The sequence below is a fragment of the Ptychodera flava genome, unplaced genomic scaffold (genome assembly GCF_041260155.1).
Source record: "Ptychodera flava strain L36383 unplaced genomic scaffold, AS_Pfla_20210202 Scaffold_29__1_contigs__length_4469600_pilon, whole genome shotgun sequence".
Classification (NCBI taxonomy): Eukaryota; Metazoa; Hemichordata; class Enteropneusta; family Ptychoderidae; genus Ptychodera; species Ptychodera flava.
In genome coordinates, this window is record NW_027248351.1 from 1 (window position 1) to 16,065 (window position 16,065).

The 16,065-nt window shown below is 36.4% G+C and overlaps 1 protein-coding gene and 1 long non-coding RNA gene across 2 annotated transcripts; both read left to right on the forward strand.

Moving 5' to 3' along the window:
• The first annotated feature begins 683 nt into the window (after positions 1–683).
• On the forward strand, positions 684–3,656 carry LOC139127225 (uncharacterized). Its single transcript, XR_011550963.1, has 3 exons — positions 684–789; positions 3,156–3,282; positions 3,623–3,656. It is a non-coding gene; the product is annotated as an uncharacterized lncRNA (long non-coding RNA).
• Positions 3,657–4,468: 812 nt separating this feature from the next.
• Positions 4,469–11,978, forward strand: LOC139127158 (bifunctional purine biosynthesis protein ATIC-like). Its single transcript, XM_070693078.1, has 8 exons — positions 4,469–4,477; positions 6,852–6,918; positions 7,721–7,809; positions 8,215–8,293; positions 8,566–8,638; positions 8,946–9,102; positions 9,537–9,662; positions 11,713–11,978. Exons 2-8 carry the CDS (start codon positions 6,869–6,871, stop codon positions 11,745–11,747), a joined length of 609 nt encoding a protein of 202 aa, XP_070549179.1. The 5' UTR covers positions 4,469–4,477; positions 6,852–6,868; the 3' UTR covers positions 11,748–11,978.
• Positions 11,979–16,065: the final 4,087 nt, after the last annotated feature.

A 16,065-nucleotide genomic window follows, 5' to 3' on the forward strand; every position in this document is an offset into this window, starting at 1 on the left:
CCCCCCCCCCCCCACACCACACACACGAATTTCTTTTTCGCTCATAGATTGACAAAAACGATAGCTGGGAGTAGTGGTGCGTCTCTCAACGGAATGCAATCATGGATGAGCAACTAGTTTAGAAGGGCGCCCTCAAAATCTAATAGTTGCTACTACTTTTGTTTTACACGGAATCTTGCACAGCCATCGCGCCATATAATTTACGAAGTATTTTTTATTAGAACTGTACGTCTCCCTTAAAAAATAACTCTAACAAACATGTTATGGTCGAGTCGAAAAGGGAACTGTATGATTTTATATCAAAGATCATGTTAATTGGATATTGACTTCAATGTTGCCTCGAAATGAAAATAAAAAATGTTCATCGTAGACAATGAACACATAGCTAAAGATGATGGTTTGCTTGGAAAAAAATGATTGTGAAGCGATTAAATATAGTCATTCCCTCCTCCCTCGAAAGAGACAAAGGAGAAAGAAAATGATTCGCTGAGAACAGCCATAACTTTAAATATCCGAGTTAAACAGTATGACGACATACATGTTGTCACCGTCAAGTCGGTACTCACCACAGTCTCGGTTACCCAGACTGCACTTCGGGGCTGTCATCGACCGTCCCTTTGTATATATACATCTTTCATTGATTTGATCATTTTATTCCATGATGGAAAAAACAGAAAGAGGGCGGGCAAGCCAAGTCACGTCACGCTTGAAACTCCCGCGGAAATACTTTCCAATGAAAACACGTGTCAAAGGTCATAGCTTAAACAACAATGGCGGCAAATCAGCTAGGTAAGTCACGTCTGTGTCGGTGGCGAAATTTCTCTGGTCAGTCGCTGACCTTTGTCGTCTCCTGTCAAAATGTTAGTACGTTTAAGTGCTAGAACCCTGGCAATTAAGCTCATTTTTAATGTTCTCAAGCGAGATATTAGTTGTTTCATGGACGCTATGCATTGGCCCGCTAGTGTACGAGGCATGACTCCGTATTTCCCCAGCGTGTTACCCACGTGGTGAGTTCGCTGAATGAAGCTGTCACCGACTATCCATATGCCGAAGATACCGTCGATGATCGCCCGTAAAAATTGCCGATCTTGTACTTATGAAGAATTAGATTTCTATCTGAAATGTGAAAAAAATCAGTCAAGCTTTTTGTCGTTCTGTTCTCTATTTGTGAAACAAAAGCCACTTCATTCATTCATGGTCAAATCGATTCACAATCCTTCATACATATCCGGTGTGTTTCCAACATGTATGGACAAAATATTTTCCGTCCATTGATTTGTCGATCAGAGATACAAAAAACTACTTATATAATTCACGTATAGACTCGGTCATTTATCTAGCGTTATCGCAAACTGTGTCCAAATAATTACAAAAAAAATTTGAACTTTTTCAATTCAAGGACGATCTCAGTTTGGTGCAGTCCATCCAGGACTGCAGACCTCTCATACAAGATATTGAATATTGTCTTTAAAGAGAACTACCCAACTGTCTTTGTAAACTTTATCGGAAGTATATGAATTTTTATTTTTGTAATAAGCCTTACAACAATTTAATTACAATTAATTTTCATTTAAAATTATAACCTCTTTCCAAAACGGTTTCAGTAATGTTCTCATCAAGACCAAACTAATTCCTTTGTTATTATTTGATTTACAGCTAGTGATGTCAAGTTCTGTATTACGTTATATTCATATGACTGAAAATTTTATTTGTTTTAATAATATTGAGACATACAGAAAAACAAAAACATCAAACGGAATGTATCATTTGTTGACTTTCAATACTTTGTGTCACTTTACAATAACAGTGTTACACCATAATTTCAATACACTGGTATTGCAGTGTTGCAGCCAGGATGCACCCTTGTGAAAATGTCCCCAAAACAGGACCTGTTGTCCTGCATTCTCTGCTACTGCCTGTCAGCTGGGGTACATTCATGAGTTGACAGTGTTGTGTGTAGTCTGCAAGTAATATCTGTTATTGACAATGAACTTTGTTTTTCATGATTATTTTTATGCTGATACTTATAATGTAGCTATGATTAAAAGCAATCAATACGCGGCACTTGGTATCGTAACTTGCTTGTTGTCTAGCTGAGATCTGATTGGTGGCAGACCCACATTCAAGCATAGCGATTGATGTGGTCCCAGTAGTTTGAATTTTGTTTTGTGAAACTAATTTGTTACAAAATAACTATACAAAATTTGATTGACAACTGATGTTTGTTGTCCCCAAAATTTACAAAATTTCTCCAAATAGAAATGGTACTGTAACACAGTGTCTCCAGGTTTAAAATTCCTTGGTGCAACACTGGTATTGAATGGATGACTTGGCAAACAAAACTTACAAGTTTATTGAATATTTGGCAAACTTTATTCATTCAAAAAAATCATAACCATTATGAAATGCATTTCATGGGATATATAGTGAGAAAGTTCATTGTAAAATAGGAAAGTTTTCAGTTTTTTATTTTTTTTTTTTTATGTTGTGTAAGGTTTTACGTGGCAGTTGATTCAAATACAAGAGCTGACTCCATGAATACATGTAAAAAACCTGACCTCATTGGTTATACTGCTGTATGTTACATACACAAAGTCCAGTCAGGAATATAGTATTTAGAAGAATGAATCAAATTGTTCTTTCACAATCTTGTTTCAACATGTCCTGTTAGAACTTTGCTCAAATTCATTATAACAGCTGAAATAATTTTAGTTGTGTATATTTTAGTGTTACTTCAAGTGTCATTTATGTCAAGACTGAAGAGTGACTCTTACATTTTTTTTAAAAATATGTTGGATAAACGTAAAGCACACTAGCAGGCCAGAAATGGAGATTGAAGGTGTGACATTAAATATTTTCAGTACAGATTAAATGACATCCTAAAACACAGTAAAGACAGTGGCACATATCAACTTTAGTCTTGAAATAAATGACTTTGAAACAAAAAAGAGAGACATTAGATATTGTATTTTTGTCTCATACTCCATGACACAAGGATATTGTGTTTGTCACCTGTCACAAAGTTTGGACAAATATAATTATTTTAATTAAATCTAATATCACCACAGGATATCTGATTTAATACAAAGGATGTATTGCTGGGTACAATGAAATCTGGTTTTTATTCAACAAAAGATTATTTTCTTACATTACAGCATTATTGAGTGTCTCAGACAAACAAGGCTTGGTACCGTTTGCTGAAAAACTTCATAAACTTGGATTAAAACTGATTGCATCTGGTGGTACTGCTAAGGCAATACGGGATGCAGGAATTCCTGTCAGGTGGTTTTTATTCCAATACAATCTCATTTCTCTCTGTCAATTCAGGCAGTATGCACCACAAAATTTAACGATGTAAAATTGTGTTCAACTGCTTCTTTCATTCAAAATCTTAAAAAAAATCAATGACTGCACAAAATTTTTGTGTAAGAGAAACAAATCAAATACTGATGCTTGAAATTCACAATGGCTGCCATTGTGCTAACTATAATAAATATAAAAAAATTCAACTGACAGAAAAATAAGCTGGTGAAAATATTTTATCCACTCAATGAACTTAAAATTAACCTCAAACATGATAATATCAGATGTCAGTAAATTATTGTGTATTTTATGATTTCAGTGATGTATCAGATGTCAGTAAATTATTGTGTATTTAGGATTTCAGTGATGTATCAGATGTCAGTAAATTATCATGTATTTGATGATTTCAGTGATCTATCAGATGTCAGTAAATTATTGTGTATTTTATGATTTCAGTGATGTATCAGATGTCAGTAAATTATTGTGTATTTTATGATTTCAGTGATGTATCAGATGTCAGTAAATTATTGTGTATTTTATGATTTCAGTGATGTATCAGATGTCAGTAAATTATTGTGTATTTTATGATTTCAGTGATGTATCAGATGTCAGTAAATTATTGTGTATTTTATGATTTCAGTGATGTATCAGATGTCAGTAAATTATTGTGTATTTTATGATTTCAGTGATGTATCAGATGTCAGTAAATTATTGTGTATTTTATGATTTCAGTGATGTATCAGAGGTCAGTAAATTATTGTGTATTTTATGATTTCAGTGATGTATCAGATGTCAGTAAATTATTGTGTATTTTATGATTTCAGTGATGTATCAGATGTCAGTAAATTATTGGTATTTATGATTTCAGTGATTTATCAGATGTCAGTTAATTATTGTGTATTATATGATTTCAGTGATGTATCGGATGTCAGTAAATTATTGTGTATTTTATGATTTCAGTGATGTATCAGATGTCAGTAAATTATTGTGTATTTTATGATTTGAGTGATGTATCAGATGTCAGTAAATTATTGTGTATTTTATGATTTCAGTGATGTATCAGATGTCAGTAAATTATTGTGTATTTTATGATTTCAGTGAAGTATCAGACATGACTGGTGCCCCAGAGATGTTGGGAGGTCGTGTCAAACACATGCATCAGCTGTTCATGGAGGTAGTACAATGAATAACAGTGTTCTCACCAGGAAAAAATATTTTGTGGGACATTTTGTCCGCTGACCAAAAAAAAGCGGGACAACGGATGATTTTTGTGAGACAATATATAAATATGTTAAAAAAGTCAAACTGCAAATACGAACCTTATTCTATGCATGGAAAAAATAAAGGACTCAACAACTCATTCAACTTAACAACTTTTTTGTAAACATTCGGTGAAAATATCAACTGATATTGAATATCAGTGCCTTTTAATGAAAAGTCTATGGGACTTTCGTTCTTTCCAGTGTGAAAGTCCATTTCGGGGCCCTCTACAATAACAGTAGTTGCTGGAGTGTCCAGTCGTTCAGCTCCCAGTTGATTCCTGTCATGAGTTACTTTTTTTCGCACACTAAACCCCCTTTCACAACTAGCAGAAGGAATAGGCCAAGTCAGCATTTATTTAGACCAGGAAACATATCCCTATGATGCTTGTAAACAATCATCAACTTTTGACGTGAAATTTTGGTCGCCAGCCAAGGCTACAAATTTTGTCAATTGATTGAAGCATGGAAAAAGACGCCCATGTTCTCACGTATAAGTTCGCCTGGAATAATATACTTATCACATGCGCAAGCCAAGAAGTGATAATTGTTTGCATAATAAGAGAAATTTCCTCCAACTATTCCCATTTAAACGTCGGAACTACTTTTGGAATAATATCATCAATCGGCAGTGGGCCAGTTGTCGATCATTTCCAGTCGTAGGTACTAGGTCACGTGGGCGAGGAACGGAGCAAATGCCTGATAACATCACACAGGATCACACAACACGTATCTCCCGCGAAGTTTATACATGATTCCAAACATAGCAAAGACCTAAAAATTATCTCAGACAAAGTTGCGTTATTTTTCGAGAACAAAAATTCACTGAATCTCAACGGCACGAACACTATAACGTCGTTCCCGTCAAGACCCTGGTTGCCATGCGGAACTCACAGTATAATGCTACCAGCTTCGAGTTCGTTGTTTTCGAAAAATGTTCATGTAATTCCTTAGGGATATACAAGCTTTACATTCTTGTGTTTTCGTAGTTCGATTATCGTTGTCGTAGCCTATGAAAATATTTATCGTGCCCATGACGCCTCCAGCTTCCGCGAATTCCGTGGACATGTACCGGTATGCATGCAAGGCGAACACCACGTCCAGTGCATCAGACTACCACAGTCTCGTGTGGTTCAATACACGACGGCCGCTGTGGGGTATACGTAATGATAATGCATCCACACATCGGCCATCATGTATCGAATCACAAGTGACTGTGGCCTAAGTACGCCCTCTGACGGGTATTGCCTCTAGATTGCCTCGGTTTCAACCAGGAAATGTAATTACTCGCGTCAATCATTTACGTCCATGGTGAGAAGTATTGGCTGTATGATACGGCCGACCGCGCCGTACGGTGGCATCACGAGAGTTTATAATTTCAAAGGCGCGCCACTATTGGCGCGCACCCCCAAGAAATCCGCGACAAAACAGAAAAATACGCGAGAATGTCGCGGAATCGCGGCCTGGTGAGAACGCTGGAACTATGTCAGAAATTCACTTGAATCCCACAATATGTCATCAACATCTGTGTTTATTTTATTATTATCTTCATTTAGATGCGATAGTTTATTTAAAATATTGGAACTGTGTGGAAAGGAAGATTTTCTAAATTTGTCACAATCTTTTTGCTGTAACTTATGACTTTAAATAACGATACATCTTAAACGGGTAGTTACAGGACCGTGGGCACACAATAGGGGTATTACTGATGATGCATCCATTTGCATACACTGGGCGGGAGGTTTTGAATTCTGATTGCATCAAATTGACGATATGATGAATTTGAGTAATCATGATGGACACTTTCACAACATATTCAAGGAGGGGGTCAAATGGTCGTACAGGGAACACATTTTGAAACATATGCGTTCTCTTACAATAAATGGAACATTTTTTCAGTTTATTTTTTACTCAAGTTTTATATATTCACAGACATATGCAAGATTCAATGACAATGAACGCCTGAAACATGGCAAATTTATGGGATTATGGGACCAAACACAGCACATCCAATCAGCAGTGTGGCTTATTTACATTTGCATAGATTTACGATAATCCGGCTTTTACTAGGGGAATTTCCTGTTTAAGTAAAGTAAGCCTTTAGGAAATCGTATCCCTTCAGGATCTTGATGTATAAATACAAAAATGGTTCAACAACTGAGACAAAACAAACTGACACCAGCAAAATATAAATGTGAGAATTAGACAACTTATTTGATTATTTGATAGTGAGAGTTGAACTGGGATCTCATTTCTCCATTTTCACTCCGTGATTGTGTCTGTGTGCAGGTATCTTGGCAAGAGACATGGAATCTGACCGTGGAGATATGGATAAACAAGGATTCCAATATGTCAAGTAGGTTTCTGTCATTTTTTACTACAAAAACACCAGGAAACCTGTCAGTGAGGGTATTTCTCTGATTTGGACACCTATCAGTGACTTGTTAGACAAATGTAGAAATATTTTTACTTACAAGTTGAATGCATATTTATATGGCTTCTGAGAACATCTCTCAACTGAGAACATCTCTCAACTGAGAACATCTCTCAACTGAGAACATCAACATTTTTTGCATTTTCTATGGTACCCTTGTTGAAAGGTTTGACTGTATAGTGAAATCCATGTAGTGTGGAATTAGAAAAGAACCAGTTTTAAGATGATGTCTTTAACCCACTTCCTGCCAGACAGTATAACTTCCCCATCAGCCAAGTCAGTAAAAAGCGGTATTGAGCCAAAACATGACGTATTTTCACCCACTTGGTCTGTTATAGCATCTTTAGTCTCAAAAAATCAAGTTTACAGTATTTATGTTTTCAACAGCTTTCAAATCTACAGTATAATGTTAAAATACACCATATGGAATATGTTGTGTTTCATTAATTTTAACCATCTTGAGCTGATGGTGAAATATGGACTTGGCAGGAAAAGGGTTAATGCAGAAAAATTCTATTCTACTTGTAAACAAGCTTTTAGAATGTATTGTCAATATGGACAAAGGTGTCTTGATTACAAAGATGTTTTTAAAAATATTTATCAATATTTTTGCTTTTATGTCCTGAAAGAAGTCAAATGAAGTATTAAACCCCTCTTGCAGTATACGGTGAATTTTTGTCATGCAAAAATAAGTCAATTTTAACAAACTGTCCTTTGTTGACAGGTTGGTAGCTTGTAATTTGTATCCATTTGTAAAGAAAATATCCAAGGAAGGTGTATCTGTCTCTGATGCAGTGGAACAGATTGATATCGGTATGTCATCATTATCTGTCATATTTCACATTGCTCTAATACTGTGATTTGTGTAGCTAACTTATCATGTTACCAATGATATCAATCAATGCTAATGTGTTTTTGTGACTTGATGCTGATGACCCTACATGACCTCTACATGACCTGTACATCCGGGTATTTTCATCGTTGTACACGGGACATTTAACTCAATATCAGCAAGTTAAACACTCTAAACTGCAAATATTTTTACTTTTAAGCAAAATAGTTGTAGTGTTTCAAAATATGATGTTGAATACCATAACAATCGCACTGAGAGTCCATTCATTTAGGTTCAATAATACCGATATATAGGATTGGATCATACCAACACAGCACTTTAAAGGGGTGTTCGACTTATTCGATGTGTGGCTATTCACTTGACAGGTGGTGTTACTCTACTGAGAGCTGCAGCCAAGAACCACGCCAGGGTCACTGTTGTATGTGATCCTAGTGATTATGACAAGTAAGTTGAGTAGGTATAATGATAATAACATCTAAGGAGCTAAGTAGTCCTATTGAGGGTGCTGTTCTATGGCCAGGATTATTGCAGTATATTATCCTAGTGATAATGACAACTAAGTTAAAGGCTCCTCATGATAATATTATCCAAGGAGCTATATGACAGTCGTCTGACCAGTAGCCATGTAAATCCAGCAATAAGACAGTCCTGTACTACCCTGTATGTGTATTCTGTGATGAAATCAGCAGACATAATTGTCATTTCATCTGTTTCAGGATTGCTGATGAAATGTCCAAATCAGAAAACAATGATACAACTCTGGATACTCGTAAAACATTGGCTGTCAAGGTCAGTATTGCAATCAAAATTAGGACACTACATTTCACAGATGGCATGTACTTTAAGATTTCAGAAAAGTAGCAGAATATATGTAGTGTCCACTGGCACAGAACGGATACATAATTTTTCCTGAATTCCTGTTGAATTTGGACATATCTCAATTTTCTTTAGGTTTCACAGCTTTTTACTGTTTTGCGCATTCAGTGCATTTTATTAAAGGCCTGTTTTCAATCCCTGAGATGGATTTCAGGGTTTAGATAGATCACAAAGTTCTTGGTCTTCTTATAGCCTTTCATCGTTATGTTTTGCGTTGCAGGCATTCAACCACACAGCTGAGTATGATGCTGCTATCTCTAATTACTTCAGAAAAGAGTACAGCCAGGGTGTATCACAACTACCACTGACATACGGTATGAACCCACACCAAGCCCCTGCACAGCTGTATACAACACTGCCTGAACTGCAAGTCAAAGGTGAGATGTGAAATCTAGTAGTGATAAGATCAGAACTTTCATCAATAATCTTTCTGTAAAATATTTTGTGAAGGTACATTTCTGTAATCCGGTGATGACAAAATCTAAAATAAGATTACGACTCTTTCTGACGATTTGTTTTAGAAGCGGGGTAACTAATAATTTAGAGTATGTCTGTTTATAAATCAAGCTGTCATCTTTTCAGCTCATTCATGATTATTATAATGTTCTAAGATGCAAAAGAATCCAAGAAATAAAAATAGCACCAAATAGTGCGGCTCAAATTAATGTTCATTGAGTAAGTTAGCACGATTCTGCAAAAGCATCAGTATAATACCAGTGCTTGCATTGTTGCTGTGTCAGTTGAGTATCAACTATCAATGTGATGGAGCACGGGTTTCTGACCATTGTTGTTATTTTCTCTCCGATGACAGTTTTAAATGGAGCACCTGGATTTATCAATCTCTGTGATGCATTTAATTCATGGCAGCTGGTGAAAGAGTTAAAGGCCGCCCTCAATCTGCCGGCTGCTGCATCATTCAAACATGTCAGTCCTGCCGGTAAGCTATTCAGTACAGCTTAAAGTTTACTTGCTGTTGAAACAGTCATATCACATCAGGAGCAGTTGTATCTCATAGTTTTCCATAACCATTCAGTCAATCGATTAATATTTGTTAATATATTTACCAAAGTTCTCGAAAGTGAGGTTTCAATAAAAGAGATTTGTAATGGTCACAGTAAACTTTGATTTTATTGACATAAGTAGTAAATGTGGTTTATCAAATGGATAGTTCTTTGGATAGGAAGTTGGAACATTTAAGTGTTACAGATTGTGTGAGAGGGAATATGGGTGACAGGGCCATTGAATCATTTTGTACAATCTATGGCATCTGATTACTTATTAATAATTAAAATAATTGTGTTCTTCACTGTCCTTTGATTTATGGAGTTAAAACTTCCACCATTTTGTGGCCATGTTATCAACGTTATGAATATGGTTTTCGGTTTGGTACAAACACAAAATCTTGACTTGGAAAGGCATACTTTTCTACATCATCAGGTTCATTACTTTGAAGGTGGTTACATCAGCATTGCAAGGTGGTTACATCAGCATTGCAAGGTGGTTACATCAGCATTGCAAGGTGTTTACATCAGCATTGCAAGGTGGTTACATCAGCATTGCAAGGTGGTTACATCAGCATTGCAAGGTGGTCACATCAGCATTGCAAGGTGGTTACATCAGCATTGCAAGGTGGTTACATCAGCATTGCAAGGTGGTTACATCAGCATTGCAAGGTGGTTACATCAGCATTGCAAGGTGGTTACATCAGCATTGCAAGGTGGTCACATCAGCATTGCAAGGTGGTCACATCGTTACATCAGCATTGCAAGGTGGTTACATCAGCATTGCAAGGTGGTTACATCAGCATTGCAAGGTGGTTACATCAGCATTGCAAGGTGGTTACATCAGCATTGCAAGGTGGTACATCAGCATTGCAAGGTGGTCACATCAGCATTGCAAGGTGGTCACATCAGCATTGCAAGGTGGTCACATCAGCATTGCAAGGTGGTTACATCAGCATTGCAAGGTGGTTACATCAGCATTGCAAGGTGGTTACATCAGCATTGCAAGGTGGTCACATCAGCATTGCAAGGTGGTCACATCAGCATTGCAAGGTGGTCACATCAGCATTGCAAGGTGGTTACATCAGCATTGCAAGGTGGTTACATCAGCATTGCAAGGTGGTCACATCAGCATTGCAAGGTGGTCACATCAGCATTGCAAGGTGGTCACATCAGCATTGCAAGGTGGTCACATCAGCATTGCAAGGTGGTCACATCAGCATTGCAAGGTGGTCACATCAGCATTGCAAGGTGGTCACATCAGCATTGCAAGGTGGTCACATCAGCATTGCAAGGTGGTTCACATCAGCATTGCAAGGTGGTCACATCAGCATTGCAAGGTGGTTACATCAGCATTGCAAGGTGGTTACATCAGCATTGCAAGGTGGTTACATCAGCATTGCAAGGTGGTCACATCAGCATTGCAAGGTGGTCACATCAGCATTGCAAGGTGGTTACATCAGCATTGCAAGGTGGTTACATCAGCATTGCAAGGTGGTTACATCAGCATTGCAAGGTGGTTACATCAGCATTGCAAGGTGGTCACATCAGCATTGCAAGGTGGTCACATCAGCATTGCAAGGTGGTCACATCAGCATTGCAAGGTGGTACATCAGCATTGCAAGGTGGTTACATCAGCATTGCAAGGTGTTACATCAGCATTGCAAGTTCTAGAGTTCCATTCACACAATGTGTGAAACGGGCTGAGAGATCAAATGCTGTTGATACCTGTGTCAATGGAACTGTGTGACAGGTGAGTGTGTTGAATTGACCTTTGACCTATTTCAGATATTTATTACATGTTGTCATTACCTGTCACAAGTCAATCTATCTTATCTTGTCATTGTTTCAACGTATTGGATGTACCTATCAGTTCCCTTATCGTATCAATATATGCCCAATGAAACAGATAAAAATCAGGTTTGTAAAATTGCATAATATAGAATTTGTGATGATTAAAATCGCATCTTTTTGTTTTTACATCAGGATATGGACAAAGTATCATAGGAAGCCATGTTTGAAACACCACCTGAACAGCTCTCCAAAGTATAGATCTATTCTTATTCATTTCTTGTGGCATTGCTGTTCTTTCAATTGTCGTTACATCTTTGCAGAAAGTGGCTAGATTCTCAATATAATTGATAGCGTAGAAAATTCCATTAAAATGCCAAATATATGGATTAAAAGGTTTTCACTTTTCATGTAAATGTTATTGTTCAACTCAGAAGGTTTATTTCAAGTCAATGCACATCTCTACCATCAATGTACAAATATTTTATTTGGCTTTAATTTCTGGTGTTCGATATTTGGTTTCAGAAATCATGAAAACAAGAATATTAATAATATAACTTTGTGTGATATTTTGATAAAAACAACAAAATCATCTGTTTAAGTTTTCAGAACACTGTTAACCTACAACTTTAAACACTGGCAGTAGACAGTCAAAATTGTTTGACTTTCTATCAGCATCAATAATGTCACACACATGTTGCTATAGTTTGTAGGGTTTATTTCAAGTGACTTCATTCCTCTGATCAGTGTTCCCGCTAAGGCTTATTTGCGCGCTAATTGCGCAGTGTCTCCGACTGCTCTCGCAGTGAAATTTCATGTTTTGCGCAACTTTAGTCACAGTCATTTCGTAATTTCGATCGGTAGTTTGGAAACGATAACTCAGGGCGAAGTGTGCGATCTCAGCGTAGATTTTACTTCCGCGTTTCGGGTTTTAGCGCCCGTTGGTGGCGCAGTAGCACCAACGTTCATTGTACGTTGTGACGTACCTCAGTAAATTAGCATATACATGAACGGAGCCAACGTTCATTGTACGTTGTGACGTACCTCAGTAAATTAGCATATACATGAACGGACCCAGCTGTGAGGCAATCAGACGTATCTCAAGTTGCGCACCCTCTCGAAACCTTAGAGGGAACACTGCCTCTGATGTCAATATGGAACCAGATATGAACTGAATATGCTCACGTGTTTTACAACAGGTTCATTAATAGTAGTACGCTTCACAGAACAATGAGATATATGTTATCACTATATGTAGCAGGGTTGTTTAAAACTTCGCACAGTACTCTCAGAGTTTAATCACTAATTACAAAACTTTATTTAATATGCGAATGAGCTGTCAATTAACTTGACACTGCTCAATGCTTTATGGGACAATTAGATATCCATGAGATCAACATTTGTAGCTTGTTTTATTAATTTAATGCTGTAATTTTAGAGTAATGTCACTAATTACAAAGTTCATTAAATATGCAAATAAACCCTACATTAACTTGACACTGTTCAATGATTCATAGCACAATTAAAATATTTATCAAGTCAATATCTGTAGCACGTTGCACCAAATTTTAGTGCCGAAATTTCAGAGTTATTACCTAATTACAAAGTGTATTAAATATGCAAATGAACCCTTAATTAACTTTATCCACTAAATGCTTTACAACACAGTTAGATATCTGTCGTATCAGTATGTGCAGCAGTGTTCATCACATTTGATGCAGTTATTTCGGAGTTATATGACTAATTATAAGACTTCATGGAATATGCAAATGAGCTAATCATTAACTTGACACTGCTTAATGCTTCTCAGTACAATTTGATATTTATCAGATCAACATCTGTAGCAAGTTTCATCAAATTTAATGCTTTAATTTTGGAGTAATATCACTAATTACAAAGTTCATTAAATATGCAAATGAACCCTTAATTAACTTCACACAACTAAATGCTCTACACCACAATTAGATATCCGTCAGATCAGTATCTGCAGCAGATTTCATCACATTTGGTGCAGTTATTTTGGAGTTATATCACTAATTACTAAACTTCATAAAATATGCAAATGACCTATTTGTTAACTTGACACTGCCAAATGCTTCTCAGTACAATTAGATATTTATCAAAACAATATCTGTACCCAATTTCACTGACTTGGGTGCTGTAATTTCAGAGTTATATACCTAATTACAAAGTTCATTAAATATGCAAATGAACCCTTAATTAATTTCACACTACTAAATGCTGTACACTACAGTTAGATATCAGTCAGATCAGTATCTGCAGCAGATTTCATTACATTTGGTAAAGTTATTTCGGAATTATATGACTAATTACAAACCTTCATAAAATATGCAAATGAGCTATTTATTAACTTGACACTGCCTAATGCTTCTAACTATAATTAGATATATATTAGATCAATATTTGTTGCAAGTATCATCAAGTTTGGTGCAGGAATTTCAGAGTTATCTCACTAATAATAAAAGTTCATTAAATATGCAAATGAGAAGATAATTGACATGACACTCACAGTATCATCATAATGTTCTTAGATTGTCATCTGTGAAAAGTTTCATGAAATTTTGTGCAGTATTTCTTGATATATGTCTACACTGTCATTACCGTCTCCATAGGGAAACCATTGTACGGAAAAAAACAATATTGCATAACTTCATTGATATGCAAGCCACACTAACCAAAATCTAATCAGTTCTTGCAAGTAGCACATGGTACCTGTGTACCAAATCTGACTTGAATCCGTTCAGACGTTTTTGAGTTATCGTGTAAACAGACAGACAGACAGACAGACACACACACACACACACACACACACACGGACAGACAGACAGACATCGCTATGACAATAGCCCACGTGTTTACACACGTGAGCTAAAAAGAAGTAATTATCTGAAATTTTCAAATTCAAGTACAAAGACATCAAAAATACGTCTTTGTCAAGGTCATGTTTTGATGAAAACATAATTACCTTTCAAAGGCTCCACAGCAATTTCAAAGGAAACTTAAGACCTAGCTGCTAGAAAGTCAAAATTAGGAATTACAGCACCGTACACAAAACTGGTGTCTGTACAAAATTCTTGCAATGATAGACCATGTTGTTCTTTTTTCGTATGAATGTCTTAGTTCAAATCATCAGCTGAAAAGAATCACATGAGAGTATAGACAAGAAAAATATGTGAAAAGAAGTGTTTTTTCAGCCAACAAAGGGAAAGTCTTCTCAAATTTTGATATTCTGATAGCTTGAACCTCTTTGAAAAGTGAACGTTGAATGATGTGTGATAGTGAAGCTCATGTTTACCAATTAATGACTGTCTATTACCACTTAGTTTTTCACAGAGTGGTGTTGAGTTCATCGCATCGCCCTCTAGAGCCGCCCAGGACCAAATCATCAAAGAAGCTTGTGACAAGCATGGCATTACATTGGTGTTCACCAAGGCACGTCATTTCCATCTTCCAGAAACTGCAATTTATTGAGAGGTGTGCTGATTTCAAGCATAGCGTTGTGACATTCATAATCTGTGATATAAGAAATGGTACGGCTTTACCCTTGTCACCCTTGCTTTACAATGGAATAGTCTGAGCGGTCGATATCAAAACAATAGACAAGATAAATAGCTTGCTATATTCAGGGGTTCTATAGCTTGTTAGAGGATTTGTTATTTCGAATTTTTCTGAAGTCTTCATAATTGCAATGCAAATTGGGACCTCTACAAAAAGGACTTGCAACATTTGTATTACTGCAAACCAAAACAGCAATGATGCTCTAAGAAAAGCTACACCAAGGCCATAACTTTTCAAAGAGTAGGAATTAATGCAGTTTGGTAAAACAAAAAGGAGAGGACTATCCTTGTGTCTAAAATAATTAAGAGCAATGCATCATTGTTTGCATTCTAAACCATCAAAATGACGTACATTATTGTACTCTTTGTTTGATCTAAACATTTTAAAACATGTAATGGTGTGAGACAAGGAGGTATACTTTCTCCACGTCTTTTTTTCAGTTTATGTTGATAAACTTAGTCAATTACTTGTAAAGAAAAATATCAGCTGCTTCCTTGGCGGAAAGTGCATGAATCACCTGTTATATGCTGATGACATAGTACTGATTTGTCCTAGTGTAAAAGGGTATCAACAACCTCTTGGATACTTGTACTCAATATGCTAATGACCATGATATTGTCTTTAGTGCTTTGAAATCTAAATGTCTTGCCATTTTGCCTAATATGCTAAATACTTGTAAGATTCCGCATGTGTACTTGTATAACAGAGAGCTTTCTTTTGTAGATAAGCATTCTTATCTTGGTGTCATTTTCAACTGCAATGGCGATGATAATGATGATGTTAAGCGTCAAATGTGGTTGTTTTATGCCAGAGCTAACACGTTAATCCGTGAGTTTTGGAACTGTTCGCACTCTGTCAAAACTAGGCTTTTTATAACTTATTGTACTTCTATGTATTGCTCACATCTTTGGAGTAAATTTACAAGTCTATCAATAATGTTCGCTTTGCTTATTTTTTGTTTGGTATTGA